This window comes from Epinephelus fuscoguttatus, linkage group LG23 (genome assembly GCF_011397635.1).
Source record: "Epinephelus fuscoguttatus linkage group LG23, E.fuscoguttatus.final_Chr_v1".
Lineage (NCBI taxonomy): Eukaryota > Metazoa > Chordata > Actinopteri > Perciformes > Serranidae > Epinephelus > Epinephelus fuscoguttatus.
In genome coordinates, this window is record NC_064774.1 from 26,540,077 (window position 1) to 26,559,912 (window position 19,836).

Consider the following 19,836-nt stretch of genomic DNA (forward strand, 5'->3'; position numbering starts at 1 on the left):
ACTTACAGCTGCCCTTTATTTATAGTTTATTGCAAAACTTTTTTATGCTTTATGGTTAAACTATATTCTGTAACTTTTACAGCTCTCCCTTATACTGAAAGAATATTCATGTATTCAAAAGTCTTTGTTATTGTAATGTAGTTTCCAGTGTAAAGAATATGGCACACAATCACTTTAGCACAAGCGCAGAATGCAGTGACATTTGAACAGGATATTGTGAAGCCCTCACAATCACAGCCAGGTAGCGGCCTCGGAGATTAACATCCATAAAGAGTATAGTAGAGCTACCATCACCTGTCCCCATGTTTTATTCACAACCTCTCCCCGTGCATTACCATACATATTTATAAGAGGTAACTACATTTACATGTACATGTAGGCTCACACACATACACACACATGCACACAGAAGTTCAGCCTATCCCTGAGGGCTGAAGCTGTCATTTTAGTCCTTCACAGCAGTTACTGTACGCGTGTCTCCCATGAAGCACACACAGAGATCTATTGTGTGTGTGTGTGTGTGTGTGTGTGTATGAGTGATTCAGATTGACTGATAGATGATGGCTGCGGGGCAGGTGGGCACTGAGTCATCTGCGGGTGGATGGATGGAGGGGAAATGGGAGGAAGATTTGGGGGGGCAGGGAGGGGTGCAAGAGATGAAGTTGGGTAGCCTGTCGGTCAGGCTGCCACTCAGCCTCATGGGAAACTGGTTACACCGCCGCTTAAGGGCACACAGACAGAGGGAGGAAACTGAAATAATGTGGGAAAGGGAAGCAAAGCAGAAGGGGAAAGGGTAAAAGGTCAAAATATGGGGCACGCTGGGGGATCAGAGTAACTGAGAGATGCAAATGAACAGCATCCCTGCTTTATTAATCGCTCTGCCTTGTAAAGGTGGAGGGTGCGATAGACGCGGGGGAATCACAGGAACGCATGTGAAGATAAAAATACAGGAATTCTGGTAAGCAACAGGCAAAAGCACAAACGAGAAGATGAGTAATGGCACAGGAATGAAAGACGAGGTGAGTGGCGTGTGCAGGCAGAATACAAAAAAAAAAAGTATAATAAAGAGCAAAAAAGAGTGAGAGGTGTAATATATCACTGCTACCAAATCAACAGGTGATGTCACGCTGGGTTTGGGGCGACAGGGTTGAGAGATGGAAGAGGGGGTGTAACTGCAACCTCGTAAAAGAAATCTGCTCTCTACATTCTCATTATCCCATCATCTCTCCCTCTCTCTCCGGGTTGTATCAAAGCTCCTCTGTCTCTCTCTCTCTCTCCCGCCACTCCCCCCACCCCCCCGCTCCCCCGCCTCCCTTAAGCCGCTCTGCTATTCGCTCCGGCGAGGCTTAAGATGGAGGGATTTTGCCCTCTTCTCCCTCCATGTCGGTTCATTTCCAGTACAGAGCGTTCTACGCAGAGCCCGCATCTATCAGCAAGGAGATATAAGCTGCTATGAATGTCAAGGGTCAACTTGTGATATTATTCTGCTGTTAATGGCCCACCGTGTTATAAGGCCTCTAATATCCCTGGAAATGACTGCTCAGACAGCTGCAGAGTGTGTGTGTACGCGCCTGTGTCACATCAAGAGGCCGTGAGACCACCTTGCAGTGTGTCACATGACTAATGCTCTTTCAAATCGTAAGGGCGATTCAAACGCAAAGAAATATTTTTCTATGGGCTCATCCATATCCAACAGCACACACACACACAACCGCATACGCACAAACAAAGACTTTTGGCCATTCATTTGCACTTCAGCCAGCCTCTGTAAAGTTTTGACCTTTAGTTTATAGTTCCGCTTTGGCTCTCTACTTTCTCTAAAGCATTATAAACACTGCCACTTTTAAAAAAAATAAATGACATTTAATGGCATTAAGTCGAAGTGTGCCAGGGTGTTGGGGGAAAACAGGGGCACGCGTTAATTCCTTTTGCATTCATCAAAATTATATTGGTTTCAGCCATGCCCAGTGTGAAGTCAAAAGATGCACACCGAGAGGCTTGTAAATATTACTTCACTGTAATTCCGAAGTGGCCACAGGTGCAGCCCTCATGCATTTATTAAAAGCACATTTGAATTTTTAAACTGTTGAATTGCATTGTGTTGGGACGCAAGTTCATGTCTCTCCCTCCTGCTGCAACAAGCAATAAAAGACTCACATACAGGATTTTAAAGTGGGACACTGTCCGCCACGTCCACATTTATGAAGATCCCCCTACAGGCGAGTTTAACCTTATAGGCAGTATACCATCTAAACTACACATTCTTTTTGGGACTGGTGAGACCAGGAAGATAACTGGTGCCATGTGGAACATTTAAACATCAATAATTCAGTGTCACATTAATTTCGAGACATAAAAACAATTACCATAAACCAAAAAATCCACAGCTGAGTAGAATGGCCTCGGTGCTCCATAATACATTGCCTTTACAACAGAGTAACAGCAATCACGGGAAATGTGGACACGTGCTAAAAATACTTGTGGCATGAGATGAAGGGTAGCAATCATCTCATCCATTGTCTCAACTAATTACAGCAATCATGCTAAGGTACTGTATACACTATTTGATAACTTTATTGTAATGATTAAAAATTCTAGTCCCAGCAGCTTTTAGATGCCGGGACTAGAATTCTGCAATCATCAGACTTAGGTGAATGCAGTCATTTAGGAGAGAAAACTTTTTGTTTTTGGAGGACATTGTTTAACCAAGCTATAACAGATGCCACAAGTACTATCTGATTGGGTCTGATTCTTTGCTTTAGCCTGAAGTGGCTTTGCATTGTGCTCCATTCAGTTCCCATTTCGGAAGTTCTGTGTTTCATTTCACTGATATACGCAGTGGAAAGTGGTGGAAAAAATATTCAGATCCTCCAAGTAAAAGTAGTATGATCATGATGTAGAATTATTCCATCACAGGTTGAAGTCCTGCATTTAAAGCTTTACTTGGATGAGGGATGGTTCTGAAGAATGACCCCTTTCAGGATATTCTACTATCAATTAATTCAAGTGTAAGCAGCATTTGAATGGAGAACTACATTAAACTACTTTAAATACTGTCAGGTAGTTTAACCTATAACATTAATTAAATGTTGTGCATGTAAAATCTGAAACTCGAAAAATCTGAAAAATGTGGTGGCATAAAACTTATGATTTTCCATTGACATGTATTGATAAGAATTATTCCAGCTGTAGTAGTAGTGCTTACTTTTCACCTTTGCAAAAGACATTACCCAAAAAGAATACACTAAAGGAAACCTTAAGTTCAAGGGTGAACTTAGAAGAGTTTAGACTTTTTAAACTGCATATCACGATTTGAACTGAGCAAATGGAGCTGGCTAAAGCTTCATCACATTACTATAAAAGAGAGGTTCACATAAGTCCAAGTCCTGATAGTATGATTCTTAATACTGTCAAAAATAGACGCTGCTCTTTCTATTTAAAGTCATACAGAGATGCTGTATTGATATATTTTATGTAGTGCACATCACACGCCACCAGAGGTCAGTCTATACTGGTGAAACCATGGGTGTATTACGAGAATTGGGAACAGCGTTGATGGTGGGACCCACCACCCGTTCAGTCCTATTAAAGCTGCTCAGTGGCGCATGAAGCCAAAAAAAGAGCTAAATTTCCACGGTATGAAATATCCCAGATGATTGGTGCGGCACATGACCGACCCAGGAGTTGTAATTCCACTGTCTGGCCACTATGAAAGTTGGCTTCAAAGCACAGCGTACTTCCTGGGGGCTTGGGTGGAACAGGTAGCTGAGCAGACAAATATGGCAACTGTTAGGGGTTAACATAAAGGCACAGGACTGTAAATGACAACAGAGAGAGTCCGCGGGGAAAAACAGCATGTTTTCACATTTAACTCGGTAAATTACAGGTTTAGCTCAACCAAACAGGAGCTGGTGATTGTTGGAACAATGGACTAACTAGACAACTAACAAGTCTAACTAAAACGGTTTCGGTCAGTTTTATTTTGTTTCAGTTGACTGCGAATAAAGCATGTTTTACAATGCATTGACAAGGCAATTAAGCTTACATGAGACTTTGAAGAAAGTTCAGAGGAGTGTATATCTTTGTTAATAAGGGGGGATATCAGGAAGGTATGCAGCACAAAAAAGGTAATGTCAAAGTCTAGTTCACATTTTCACATTCTCATGCAGTATCTGTACAAAGGTTTGCTGTAATCATGCTTTCAGTGTAAGAAATTGAGGACAAAATCCACAGTCCCCATCCCATGATCCAAAATACATGCCAGTGTTTCTTTGGAGTTAAAAAGACTCAGACTCCTTGACTCTTGTATTAGCTTCAGCTGACCCTGGAATGTACAAGAACAAGGACCCCAGATTGGTCGTCTTTCCCATCAGAAGGGATCGTTTAATGGCCTGTATGGACAGAGGAATGATTAAAGCAAGAACCTATCCTTTCATGCAGTCACATGAAAAAACATGGCCCTATAGAGGGGGATGATGGTGACCCCTGTCTTGGTTCAAGGATGGTCTCTTCCTCTTTGATCTCTCTGTGGCCATCCACAGTCTGCTGGTCGATGACCTTGTTTTCCTCCTGGCAAATTATGACCAGTTTTCAACTGGTGTTCAACAGAGTGCGGATGTTATCTGCTTTTGGGAGTTATTCTTTCCAGAGCCCTCGCTGTTTAACCAATGCAACGTTTCCCATAGCTGTTACTAATGTTTGTATACATAACTTCACTACTCAGGAGGTCCTTTCTTTAAGGGTGCACCAACAAAGATGGCTTATGGTATAAACGAATGTTATGTGACTTGAAGACTCGTGTGAAGTGTTCCAAACGTCCAGACTTGTAAAGATTATAAAGTTAATCTGCTCTTCATTGGGAATGGATCCACATGGCCCTGCTGCTATTCAAAAAGCTGACTTTAAAACAAAATAATAAAAATGTAATAGATTTTTAATCATGGATCCTGTACTGTACAGTACAAATGCAGATCCAGAGACCACCCTGCAGGACCTCCCTGATAATAAAGCAACCTTTTTTAGAGTACAACACAAATTCTAGTTTTTCTTTGCCCTCAATAACCCTCATCCCGTTGCACTACCCCGCTTGATTTACGGTCGTCAAGGTAACCGCTCCATTATAAGCCTAATAGCTCGCACAGAACAATGCATGTCATAATTTTGACAAATTTCTGTGTGGCTCGCTGGAAAATCATTGTCGTCATAATTGCGATTACATGTGTGTACCACAGCATGAGTGCGTACCTGGGCACCTGGTGTATATTTTTGAAATGGTCTGGCTCTGACAGCACAGACAAAGAGGGCAGAATAAGCGCCATACTGAAATCTGTTCTATGCAGCTTTTTCACAGACTCCTACTGTTTGCTGTTTTTCTTTTTGAAGGCGATTTAATTTTTTTTCCTCAACAATTTCTTATTCAGACAGCAGGAGGCTGACACACAGGCAAAAGAGAAATGTTCTGCGCGGCCAGAACTCTATGAGCTACAATGATACACACCAGTGAAATTCAAAAGGAGCGGCTCCTTTGCAGTGGGATCATATGCCGACTTTGTAGAAGTGATGAGAGCAGCACTGAGACATGGTAATAAACCAGGAGGCTGTAGTCTTAGCTATGTGGAGGCCTTTTGCATAATGAACAGTATAATTATTTTCTGTTCCTGTACTGCATTGTGTTGGGTGTTAATCCTAACAGATGAGAGCTCAGGTGGACAGAAGGCGGTAAAGAGCGGGGAGGCTGTTGCAGGGTTTAGTGTGCTGTGGCCTCAGCTGTAATGAAGCAGGTGGATGCAGCGGAGTTAGAGGAGGGAGCTGTAATCTGGGAGGCTGTCTGCTTTATTACCCCACTGTCTCGTCGTGAGGCCACCACACATGTGAGAAAAGCAGGAAGATAGGAAGGGAAAGAAAGAGAGAGAACAAATCTGAATGTGTGAAGTAGAGAAGCAGAGGGGGAGGGAGGGAGGAAGGGGAAGCAATCAGCCGCCTGGTCCTAATCATGTTCCTCTCTCTTTCCTTTTCACTGAAGCCCTGCTCCCAGCTCCGCATTTGGAAGCATTAAGTTGCCTAAATTATTTCATAAGCATCTCGGCCTTCACCACCAGCGAAGGAAGAATGCAAGGGAATGATGTACAAGGCACTGATTAGACCTAATTATGAATCCTGATTAAGGCTTTTAATTAGTCGAGCCAGCACTTCAGCTGGAGAGGGCGGCAGAGATGGAGAAGACAGTGGGAGAGAAAGGGGGGAGGAGGGTAGGAGAGGAGTGTTTGAAAGAAATTGGAGGAGTCTGTGGAGCGGACTGAGGTGAGGTGTAAAGTAAAAGAATGTAAAAGAGCAAAGGAGAGAGACGGAATATTAATATAATATTGGCAATATCAAATATTATTTGGAATAATATAATATAGAAAATCAGAGAATGAGAGATGAAAATCTAAAGCACATAGGACAAGTGCTTGACTGGGCTTGATCTGACCTGAGCATGAAATATTTCAGTCAAAACTAATTCAGCAGCTTGGAGTCTTTTTTCATTGTGAGCTCCTGCACTGTTTTAAAATAGTCGACATTGACTTATGAAAGATACTGATAGAAATCTTTTCAATAACACTCAGAAGGCAATTACCAAACAGGGATGTGTGAGAGGTGGCACAGTTCAGTGTCGACCCAAATGAAAGCAAAATATGATATCATGGTGGAATTATTTTTACTTAACAGTTTTGAAAACCAAGCAAGACAGATGAAGAAAGAGTTCGGCCAAAGCTGCTACTGAACGAAACACAATTAAGTTAAAGCTGTTTCAAAATAGTAGCCAAGTACTAAATATTGACAGCTCATTCTTGACCTCGTAAATCGGCAGTTGACGAAACAGTCCTGTCTCATAGTCCACTTGCTTCCCTGTTTTTGAGCTTTTATATGTATCCCACAGTGTTCATCAGCAAATAGTTGCTTGGTTGTTATGAGGCCCGTCACTTCTCCAAACAGTTAATTATTTCAAATACAACCCAAGAAGCCTATCCTCAAATTTGTAGTACAATTAGCACTGCCTGCCTTTTACTTTTACTTAAAGGGAGAGTTCACCCCCAAATTTAAAACATGTTTTTTCCCTCTTATCTGTAGTGCTATATATCAGTATAGATAGTTTTGGTGTGAGTTGCCGTGTTTTGGAAATATCTGTCGTAGAGATGTCTGTCATCTCTCCAGTATAATGGAACTAGATGGCACTCGGTTTGTGGTGCTCAAAGCGCCAAAAAAATCCATTTGAAAAACTCAACAGCAATGTCTCTTTCCAGAAATCATGACCTGATTGCTCAAGATAATCCACAGACCTTGTTGTGAGCAGTTTGATGTAGGAACTATTTTCTTTCTACCAAACTACACCCACCAACTGTATCATCATGCAGAATGAAGTGTGCATCTACTGCTAGCTCACCTAGCTCAGCCAAGTAGGATGCTATTCATGTTTAGATCTTGCACTGTCACTAGCATGAGCCTCTCATCCATGAGTAGATGCACACTTCCTTCTCAAGCTCACAGACATTATTCACAGACATCTCTACGACTGATATCTCCAACAATCGGAAACTCACACCAAAACAATCTTTCACCACATTTCAGAAGACCCTTCAAGTTTAATCCAAACTATCATCATGATATGTCTTCAAAACCCATTAACATTTTATCAGCCCCACCTCCACTCCAACGCTCACCTGTACGCTCTGATTGTAGTTTCCCTTGAGGGGGGGGATTTTAATAGCCTACTGTCACGCCTTGTTCACAAATTCAAGTATATGCTGCAGGAAGAGATGAAGTCAGAGAGAACATGCCAAACAGCAACAATTCTCAATTCTATTCACAAATTAATAATATCTTTATATCTTGCTCTGACACGAGCATGAGCTTCTCAACCATGAGTAGATTCATTCCTTTTTTTTTCTGCATAGTGATACAGTTGGAGGGTGTAGTTCGGTAGGAAAAAAATGGTTCCTACATTAAAACTGCTGTGGATTATCTTGAGTAACCAGGTCATGTTTTCTGGAAAGAGACATTGTTGTTGAGTTTTTGAAATGTTTTATTTTGTTTTTATGGCACTTTGAACATCACAAGCCGAGTGCCATCTAAATCCATTATATTGGAGAGAAGGCAGACATCTCTACTGCCGATATCTCCAACACTCAGCAACTCACACCAACACAATCTAGACTGATAAATACCACTACAGGCAAGGGAAAAAATATGAGTTTTTGATTTGGGGGTGAACTGTCCCTTTAAGATTGTATTATTAACTATACTGAAGTTACATTATGCAAAAACAATGACTGCAGGAACATGTTCTTCCAGAATATTTCAATAAATGTGAATAAGATGTATTAGAATAAAAAAAGACCATGGATATATATTTATTTCATGTTTTAAATTTTTTCTTATACAATACTACTGTATAATGATGCCGTTAATCTTTTTAGATTATAAATGCATTTTTCTTGTGTGAGAGGTAGTAAGTTAAACAGATAATTAATATAAAAGCCTATTTCTGCTGCTGGGGCTGTGTAAATTAATGAGTAGCTTCAATAGTTAAACCACCACATGCTATAAGCTACTAGCAACTCTGCTGATCCCCCCGCACAGGGAATGGAAAGATGTTTTCATGAAAGACAATCTTATCTCAGTCTTCATTTTGGAATATAGGTTTTTAAACGGTATCAGTTCTTTTCAACCTGACCCTTCCTGGCCCATCAGATCTAGTAATACTATAAGTATGAGAAACATACTTAACACATCTGTGGCTTTCACCAAAGACAAGCAGGGAATGCTGATATTTCCCTTTGACTTTTCCACCAGTGTTTGCATCCATCCTTCTGATCTTCCTCTGCTGGAGAGCCCTGATTTGCCTCGGCGCTGTTGATCTTCACGTTTTGACAGATCCTCGTTACAAACATAACCTCTCAGTTGTTACGTTCTTCGCCTCTCATCTTCCTCCTTTCCTCATTTTCTTCTGCTTTTCCTTTGTTCTGCTTCCCATCTGGCTTTTTTTTCCCCTCAAAGTACTTCACACTCACACTCCCTCTCTCTCTCTCTCCTCTCTCTACTGTAGACCATTTGGCACAAACCTCATCTCTCCTCCTCTCATCCCTCGCTCTCACCTCAATTTTCGGCTGTTGCATAATTAATTAGCAGCACTGTTCACTATCAATGCAATTACTCCAGAGAATGGAGAAAGAGAGAAACGGAGAGAGAGGAGATAGAGGGGGAAATAAAATGGGAGAACAGGGCCAAAACGGAGATGCCATGAAAAACATGGAATAAAAAGCAGGGGAGAGAGGAAAAGAGAGTGATTTTAGCCCTTACAGGGATGGAGTCAATATGGGCTAAAATCAAAGTGGTAATTTTAACAATGCGAAATCCATTTGGAGGCTCGGGGATCCAGATGGAGACAACACAGGTTTGCTGCATAATGGAATACGATACACATCCTCATATTAAGAGACTCCCACAAGCAAGATTTGCAAAATGACACACCTCACCGTTGTTTTTCTTGGGGCAACACTGCGTAGACAAGTTACTAAACATCTGCATATGCACAAAATCTTCATGGCAGATTTATTCATCTGAGTCACTGTGAAAGTGTTTGCATGTGCGCAAGGCAAACGCCCATTCCCTAAAATTATTTATGAATCTATGTCAACACTCCCCCTGTTTAATCTTGTTTGGACATAAACCAGACTCATTCCATTCTTGATCTGGCACCGGCCATGTAGATGGTGTTACACACAGCCATATGCATCCGTGTGCTGTGTTTTGTGATCCATAGCAGCCGGCTAATAAGAATAATGATACATAAGTGGGTCAAATTTAAGACTATTCTTATTCCCACAATACTGTATAATTTGGGTGATGAAATAAAACAATGGGCACATGCTAGAATAAAATCAGGCTTGCAGAAAGAGATATTTATTCACACTGCTATAAATGTTATCCAAACTGAGGCTGTTGTTGAAAGCTATGATGTCATGAAAAAGACTGCGGTTTCAAATGAAGTGTCACACATGGTGCAAAGCGTGTGTGAAGGTATGCGCATTTCCAACAATAAATACCAGATTCTGTGCGGAAAAGTATTTTTCTTTTGTCCAGATACATCATTTATACATCTGGCCCCTGTTATTTTTTATATCACAGTGACAGGCCCAAAGGGAGGCTCTACAATTACAGGTCGAAACAAGGTGACATATTTGTTCATGATTGACCCAGATAAGTGCAGCGGCATTTACTGGAAATGACATTTCTGCTGTTGTCTGGTTTGCAACAGGTCTATCAGCTGGTGTATTGTTACAACACAGAAGGCATTTCAATTTACTAAACCTACAGTATCACCTCCAGAAGATGACAAATTATTTGTTGTGTCAACAGCACCATTTTCCCTCCATGCCATTTACTAAAGCCCCTTGTAAAAAGGAAGACTGCAAGTGAAAAATACAACCATAGCTCCTTGTTTCATTCCACGTGGGAACTTTTTATCATTTACGTGCAAATGGCCTTTAGCAGAGATTTAGCCAAGACCAATTACTTACTCAGTGGCAATTAACACAAAGCCGGTGCATTCAAGGATCGATGCCATTTGTCTGTCTTTAATTTGTAAGCCAGACATCATATTACACTGTTGGGTTGCTGGAGTCCAGTATTTCATGCGTGACTGAGGGATCTGGGGAGTGTGATGCATATGGAGAGGCTCACCATACCAAATCACCAACAGAGAGAAGATGTTCTCTCGCGTCTGACAACCCATAACTGACAGATGGACTAATACGACTTAATTCCTTTCGGCCTGTAATTCTTTGTCCTGTTCTTAACAATTTAATTGCAATTCAAGGCTGGATGTATTTCCACATACAATGCAACTGGTGTCATTGTACGCTCTTCTTGGCAGTCTGCCACATTTCATTTCTACGTTCTCTGTCATGAGCCGTCAGGTCTATTCATTCAATACAGATACCAATCTTCTTTACATTGGAAATAATAAACAGGATGTGTTAAAAACATGTCAAGCAAAGAGAGAGAGACATACAGAGAACGCTATTTTCAGTGTATCCTGTTTCCCTATTCATCTGCAGCCCATTCAGCTTCATTTGATCGTAGTTTCTATGGCTTTCCATTACTGAAACAGCAATTCTATGAGCATTAATGAGTGAGTCACATAAAAGGCCAGCAAAGTGGAAAGAAAAACAGTTTTAAAGGAATTTATTAAGACAGTACACATACACAATCATTCGCACGCAGATGCTCCCACACACACGCAGAAATAACCTGGAAGGTATTCCTAATTACAGGCAAATGTATTCATTGATATTGTTGCAGCACTTTATCATCGCAGGATGTGATTTGCATTGAATTTTTTTTGCGCTGTTGTGTTAATTGTTTACTGTGGGCTAATTAAAGCCCGCCTGTCATTAACGATGATCACTGCTCTCTGCAGATGGAGGCAACGGTGACAGACCCCGACAGAGAGAGGAACAAAAGAGACTGACAGAGGGAGAGAGAGTGAGAGAGGACCTTGTAGATGGATCATTATGAGGCTTTTTGCCGAGCTCTGGGGACGGCAATGTCTGTCTATTTGTCTGTCTATCTCTTTATCCACCACTTTGGTCTAACCTGACATATTTCTACAACAATTAAATTTTGTGCAGCCATGGTCCCCAGAGGATGAATCTTATTGATTTTGGTGATCCCCTGGCTTTTCCTCTAGTGACATCCGCTGATCAGAGTTTTCACTTATCCACAGAAATACCTACATCTAAAAGATGCACTGGCACAACATATTGTGCAGACATTCACGGTTCCCTGATGATGTATACTAATGAATTTGGTGATCCCCTGACTCTTCCTCTGGTGCCATATTAAGGTAATTTGTGGTTTTGAGCAAAATGTCTCAACAGCTATTAGATGGATTGCGATTAAATCTGGTACACGCATTCATGTACCCCTCTGGATGAATTGTCATTTGTTTCAATATCCTTGAAGTTTTCCTTTAACACCAATGCCAGGTCAAAATTTGTCCAATACAAATTAGTACTTTTTGTTACGTGTTAATTAACAATTGATGAAAATTAAGATGGCGAACAAGGGTAAACATAGATTCTGATAAACATCAGCATGTTAGCATTGTAACTGTGAGCATGTTGCTAGGCTAGTGTTAAAATTAAGCTCAAAGCACTGCTGTGCCTAAGTAATAGGAAGGAGTACTCACATTAAATTATCATAGAGTACTCGCCAAAAAAAAAAAAAAAAAAAAATCTAAAGTAAGAATAGGAATGTACATTCAACGCCAATGGAAAACAAGTGTGTCTGAAATTCATCTACTGAACAACCGGGCTTCGATTTGTCTATTAAACCAATTGAAAGTCAACCTGAGAAAAATCAGTCATCTTTCTCTCGCTGCCGTTAACGTCACGTAGAAAGACCGTCTCTGAGCCACTCCCCCCAGAGTCAATTCACCATCTGCCCGGTAGCACAAGCTAACACAGCATCAGTGGCTAACATCTGACACTGTCAATGGTCCCGACAAACTTACACGTGCACATAAACAGCTCAACTCTGTCATTGAATCCCTCTGGATGAATTGTCATATGTTTTAATATCCTTGAAGTTTTCCTTTAACACCAATGCCAGGTCAAAATTTGTCCAATACAAATTGGTACTTTTTGTTACGTGTTAGTTAATAACTATTGGGTAATGTTAGCCATGTCACTGTGTATGTGTTTACAGGTGGACTCTCATCAACTGTTCCCCAGTGTGGAGGTCACACTCCTGCAACAGTAGTCTCTGCTCTACAATAAAATAAAATTTTACCCATTTTAAAGAGTAAAATAGATAGATAAATAAATAAATAAGTCATGTTTAAATGTGGGAGAAGTGACGGTAAGTATTTGAGTACTCATGCCCAGCCTTACAAGGTACAGACTCAAAGAACTACTAGCATGGCCGTAGATTAAATTTACATTTTGTAAAAATGTTATCTTTTCTTAACTAAAGCTATTAATTTAAATTAAATTCAAATAAACTTGAGAAAGATACTAGTGATTTGATTCTCTATTTAAGATCGTGATGGGGCCCTCCATACATTAGAACAGACTTTTTATTCTACTATATTCACCATTCAATCATATGATACTGCAGTGTACATCTGGTAAAGTTGCTTTTTTTTGCGTTGCAATTTACAGTTTTAGATATCATGCACTTACCATACTCATTTTAGAAACACTTTACACTATGATATCTCCAAAATGATGACATACTTCATACTAAAAGACTACAGAAAACTAGGGTATGTGAGAATGCATTAAAGTGTGTTTGCATGGCGTATAATGACCATGGAATCATAAAGTCTTGTCTTGGCAAAATGTAATTCAGTGATGAACATCAAACATTTGGCAGCAGTTGAAAAAGGAAATGATGTATCTATTTAAACACAGGAAGTGTGATTGCAGCCGCTGTAATCGAATGTGTAGAGTGTGTGTATGCGCACTGTTTGTGCGTTCTCGTGTGTACGTTTCTGCATGTTTGTGTGGGTGACTGTGTGTAAAAGACAGAGCGAGCTTTGTGCGAGCTCATGTCAATCACTGTTAGCTGGAGTGGATGTGTTTGTTAGTGCATGTCTTTCTCCATCACTGAGTGTCCATCCACATTAGATCCTACGGCAGGATTAAGTGGCACTGCTGAAGGTACACGGCGGCCAGGAGTGGTTATATCTTCATTTACCGCTGGCAGCTGGTGATTTGTTCCTGTGCACATCTCACACGTCTGTGTGTGTGTTTGTGTGTGTGTGTGTGTGTGTCTGTATGCATGCATACACACGGAGTCAGGAGTAAATGGGAGTGAAGAGATTTCATCTGGAGCTGATCGACTGTGTGCATATCACATGTAGCTATAAGTGTGTGTGTGTGTGTGTGTGTGTGTGTGTGTGTGTGTGTGTGAGAGAGAGAGAGAGAGAAGATAGAGAATAGATGGAGTGATAGGTGGTAAATGTGAGGAGAAGGCTAATCTCTATTGATGAGAGAGGAAAGATCACAGGTGAAGGTTGCTGATGATCAGTCGAAAGCAGACCCGGTTGGTTCTTTAAAAACAATCAAGGCGGGAGGCACTTGGGAATGCAACTTACAAATGAAACCAGATCAAATGAACTACACAACAGGGGGAGTGTTGTACATTGGGTGTGTAGACTAGTTTACAACCGTATCCTAAAATATCCTGACTTTTAGGTCCTGGCACAGGTCAAGCTCCAAAAACACTGGATCCTACACTTCCCATAACACAAAGCAAATACCCACATTTTTTAAACTTTATAAAGATACAGGATTGCCAAAGAAGGTGATGTATAGTCGACAGTTTTCTGCCTGGGACTTTATGATTGCCATGAAGGTCTGTTAAGGAAAAACAGGGAAACGCACTGGCTAATGGGGCTCTGGTGAGGCTGGGTGGGTCCATCCCCTACTCAGGGTATGACAATGATTATGGAAACAGCCACAATGAATCTACAGCGTCAGGGCATGAGGTCGATAGCACTGATTCCCACACACTCATTTATTTGCAGTGACCCACCGCAATATCAACATCTGGCGCCACATATTGATTTTCCATTTTTGGAGTTGGACGGTTCATTAGGTTGGAGTATAGTCACCGTTTGGTTATTCATTGCACCACAGTCTCAGGGCACAGAGTGTCCTCTGGGCACAGACGGAGCAGCAGAGCACCAGGCACAATAAAATGTGAAAATTAACCATTCATTGCGCTGGTTCCACAAATTTCCTTTCCCTCACCACTGCAACAGCCGCTCCTCTGGTCCATCAATCTGATCTGATCAGCACTAATCGGATTGACTGATCGATTATCAACCCCGCTAATCAAACTTCACGAAGTGCTGCTGAGGATAAATGAAGTCACACAGAGCTCTGCCTGTCCTGCGTTTGAGGATCAATGCCATTTGTCTGTCTTTCATTTGTAAGCCAGACATCATATTACACTGTTGGGATGTTTTTATATGTGACACTGGATAAGTGTTTCATGCAGGACAAGCACTACACCTTGATGTAACTGGAGAAAGTGAGAGCGCTGGGGAAGAATTGTGGATGATCTGTGCTCCACAAGGGCTTAGGTTAAGTACAAGAAATCATCAGGGCTCATTTTTCCAGACGTGACAAAGCTCAGTTCCCAGAGTCGGGTCCCATCAAACCACAATGTGTAGCTTCCACACTTACGTTTTTGTACAGATGAAACAAACAAGATATTATATGTTAATCTGTGATCCTGAGTGGGGGCCGTTTCCCCATGCTCGCAGTCTTTATGCTAAGATAAGATAATCTATTGCTGGCTGTAGCTTCATATTCAGCCATACAGGCATGAAAGTGGTATTGATCTTCACATCTAACTCTCAGCAAGAAAGCATAAGCGTATTTCCCAAACTGTCAGACTATCCCTTTAAGGTATAGATTGGTGTTTGAACTTTAAATACGCCCATCTATGTCTGTGCAAGATAACTGCAGGTCTTTTTCAGTCTGTGTTCATCTTGTTTGGACCTACAAAGAGCTCGAGAGCACCAGCATGACTGATAAAACTGGTGTCATTGTTGTGTTACTGCAGTACAGGACCGGTTAAGCTACTATGTTATTCCTTGAAGGTTTTAAGGTGACATATCCAACAAGGTGACATATCCAACAAGACCAAACAGGCATTTAAATGGTTCCCTGCACTGCTGCATGAGCGTATGCATATGCATCTTTAAATGAGAAAAGACAGAAACAGGCACGGATTGTTTTTTCTGCCATCTGCCAATTTTACCGCCCCACGGCAAAAACAAAACAACTATATATAAAAATAAGTACAAAGGAATTAGACTCACTGATGTGGGATATAAATTACACAGTTTGCAGCAGGTGAGCCAACTCATGTTAATTTGGACCCAGCCATGCCTACCCATGTATGTCCTTCCTCGTCCAAGCTGACAATGCCAACTACCACCAGCACCTGCTTCCTCTCAGCTCTTGCCTGAACAAACAAAAACACTTTCCTATCAGCATCGGGTTATGCTTGACTTTTTCTTTTAAAGAGAACAATAAAAGCGTGTAGCAAACACGAGGCTGATAGCAATTGTAAAGAACTTATCTTAATAAAAACAATTTGCCGTGCAAAAAAGGTGTGTAAACTTCATTTCCCGACTTAAAAGCTGTGTAAACTATGTGTGTTTATCCTCCGACGGTGCCAATCAGCTCTTTGTCTATCTCGCTGCCCCCAGGGTCCTGGCCCATATGCCTGCCTAGTCTGCAAGCCTGGTCACACAGGTCAGGACCCTGCCAGCCTCACTGGGATACAAGACTGTGTGTGTGAAAGTGTGTGCGTGTGTGTGAGAGTGTGCGTCCATCTGTTACAATTGAGGTGCGTGTGTGACAGATCACCCCTGACCCCACCCCTCTGGGAGAGAGACCGTGTGTGTGTGTTGCTTTAGTCGCACACCACAGATGTAGCGTGTGTTCACATGCGTCTGTCTCTGACCATGTACACATTCATGCGCTTGCATCAGCCCCCATATCTCTGTATCTGTCTTTATGAGCAAAAGAAGTGCCTGACCCCCCAAACTAACATCACCACCACCATTCCTTCTGACACACACTTCCCCCTCCTCTCTCCTATCTGTGTATCCTGAACCAGATGGGGTGCCAGGGTCACCTCTGACCCCCCGCCGCACTGTGACTGATGGGACAGCCCAGCCCTGTCACCCCCCTCTATTGTACCCTGATGGGCATCTGACACCACTTGGACTCATTTATTAAGAATACTACCACCATGCACCTGAGCTTCTTAATAAGTCTGCCAATCAGGGTTATCCTATAGGCAATACGTTTCAATAACTCTTTGTTGTTGCAAATTTATCAGAGGACTATCATCAGTCAAACGTCATGTGGCACCTGAGCTTTATAATAATGCTGACAATCAATGCATTAGGGCACTAGAAAGCAACTGACCTGTAGTTAAAGGGTCGATTCACCCAAATGAGAAAACATTTTATCCATTACCATAGCTGAATTGAGTCAAGTTGATAGTTTGGATTTTATTTGTTCAGCCTTTGAGATATCTGTCTCTGATAGATGGGGGTGAATAAAACATTGTTTGTGGTGCTAACAGCATTTGAAATTACATTTAAGACCTGACAGCAATGTATCTTTCCAGAAACAGTGTCTAAATAACTCAAGGACGATCTACACACCAACTAGGGACTATTCTGTATTTTATCAAGAGTAACTGGGACACTACATTTGAGAAGAGATGTTTCAATTTTATGAGCAACAGAAATGAAATTTCATTCACCTCTACTGCACCAGGGTGTAGTCAGACATCTTAAAAAGATGTATATCTCAAATAGGCTTCTGCCAACTGGCGACTGGAGTGAATATCAACAACTGAAAGGATGATCAAAGATTGTTTTTTCCTACCCCGGTATTAAGTTGATTTTAACAACCCTACTACCACAACTAAGATGTTAATAATTATATCTACAATCTGCAATCTACTTTAAATTTTAGAGATGTTTCTGGTGGAATGGCATGTCCACCCGCTGAGCCCTGTTAATCATCAGGGTGACGAGTGAATTTTAAATCCTTAATTACAAACCAGTTTGCTTTCTCTTTTCTACGGATCTGACACCTCACATCTCCGTTCTCTATGTGTCTGCACTCCATGAGTAGTTAGCGTGATAGATATAATTTGGATTGTGATATTAAAGACAAGATAATGGCGAAAATGGAACATGATGCGATGATATTAGCTGTATCTAAATTCAGGGGCTGCGGCCTTCGAAGGCTCCATTTGAAGACCGATTGCGTCACATCGGCGCGACCAAGGCTGTCCCATTTCGAAGGCTCCTTCAAATGCAGCCGAGAAATGCAGCCTTCTTTCCCAGAATTTGAAGGCTACAACAGATGAGTCCTTCGTGGCCAGCCTATCTCAAGATGCCTTGCGCGCCAGTGACGATTATATGTTAAGTTAACTTACAGTTACTAGCTAACGGGTAACTGTTATTAACATTACTATTAGCTAAAAGTACACAGCTTAAACACTCTTAATTCAATAAGTTTACCTGAAATGGTCCATCAGCCTGAAATATATCAAATGGCACTGTCTCCGGCGGTGAATCATCTCCTCTGATGCGGTCTTCAAAGGATGTGCCCGATGTAGACCACGAAGGCCACGTCCTTCAAAGGCTGCAGCCCCTGAATTGAGACAAGGCTAACATCGCACAACGCACAGATGCACAGACACACGGACTTCGAATAGGGAGCAATTGTTTGAATAGAGGAGACACTGCTATTTAAATAGATCAATTTTGATGTTTGAATATTTTATATAAAATGTTCACGGATATTAGGTTTTCTTTGACACTAAGACTAAGCCGTCCATGCCGGCTTTTCGCTGGCGTGGTGCAACGCACCTCCTTACACCTGGTCCTACTCCCACCGTCCCCTGGCGATCGGATCTCCTATCAGCAGTCTCCAGTAAAATAGATGATATAAAAGAAAAACAAACGCCCAACCCTAATCTCAAAACCATATTACATTAATCTAAAATTACCTGCAAATTAGTAGAAGTGAGAGAAAAAATGTTGTCTATAATTTCTGTGAACTGACCCTTTAAAGTCCCCTATCCATTCTTCACAGCTGAGATGTTCCCACATAGTGCCCTCTAACACCTTCCCCAGCAGATTCACAGCACAGCCAGCTATGTATAAGGCACCTTTGGCTTCTACTAAATATAAATAGATTTTAATCAGAGGAATGCACTTCGGTCTGTGCTTGATAATTCATGTCTGCATTTTTAATCCATGTGTCCTCCTTGTGTCGGTCTCATGAACTCTGGCTGGTACGTGAAGCTATTTTTGTAGTGTAAAGTGAACATCAAGGCCATCAGGAGGAGGTGGATGTTTGGCTCACAGATTCTGAAGGAATGCCTCGTGCTAACGCTCTGAGACAAATTAGCATACAGATTCAGCCGTGGCTGTTGTAAATCCATTTTTCTCCTTGCAGATCTGTAATAAACACCGTTGTTGGTTATGAGAACGAGTTTTTCCCTTGTGATGATTGCTTTTTCCCCAATGTGGGGAAATACATCTTACTGTATTATGCGATCGCTACAGCATGCTGCAATATTAAGTGTAATGTGCTTATTCTATTTTTCTTTTCTTTTTTTTTTTTTTTCTTTTCCCTTTTTTGGATGATCCCGATCCCTATCAGTGTATCGAGTGAGATTGAAATCATATGGTTGCATGGACCCAGGGGTGTGCAAATCTCTTTAGGGCAGAGGTGATAAGCCAAAAAAGTTATTTCCTCCAAAATGCCAGGGAGGGTTGGAGAGGTCAATCTCCTTTCCTGACAGAAAAAAATGATTATCTCTGACTTTTGAGAAAGAGATTACCGTTTCCATCCATTACAACAGTGCAATTTTTAAAAAAGTGTATTAGCTCCCATGTGGACATATCTAGCACAGTGTGTGCTCAGGTACTCCTTTTTGTTTTATGATTATCTTGAACAACTGCAGTGATATTACAGGGTGCAAACATGGAACAGAACAGGAACAGATAAGGCAAAAATGCATGAGGCACATACTGTGTGGGAAGCAGCAAAAGCATGATCGCAAATGATAAAATCAACATGCGGAGCCATTTCATTTTCAGAATGACTGACACACCTCTTACAAGAAGGACTGCCTATCAGGAAAGTTATTAATGTCTGCTCTTGATTTGTCTTATGTTGAAAACAGTAGATCACAAATCCAGTTTTGAGCTGGACTGAAAGCGTTGGGGGAAAA

General features: G+C 41.4%; 1 protein-coding gene across 1 annotated transcript in view; it reads right to left on the minus strand.

Annotated features, from left to right (window-relative positions):
- The window catches only part of serpinh2 (serine (or cysteine) peptidase inhibitor, clade H, member 2), a 33,299-nt gene extending 24,306 nt beyond the window's left edge, over nucleotides 1-8,993 (minus strand). The window contains exon 1 of the mRNA XM_049568494.1: nucleotides 8,763-8,993. Coding sequence (XP_049424451.1) covers nucleotides 8,763-8,845 — 83 coding nt within the window. The 5' untranslated portion in view covers nucleotides 8,846-8,993. The remainder of the gene's footprint in view (nucleotides 1-8,762) is intronic.
- Nucleotides 8,994-19,836: the final 10,843 nt, after the last annotated feature.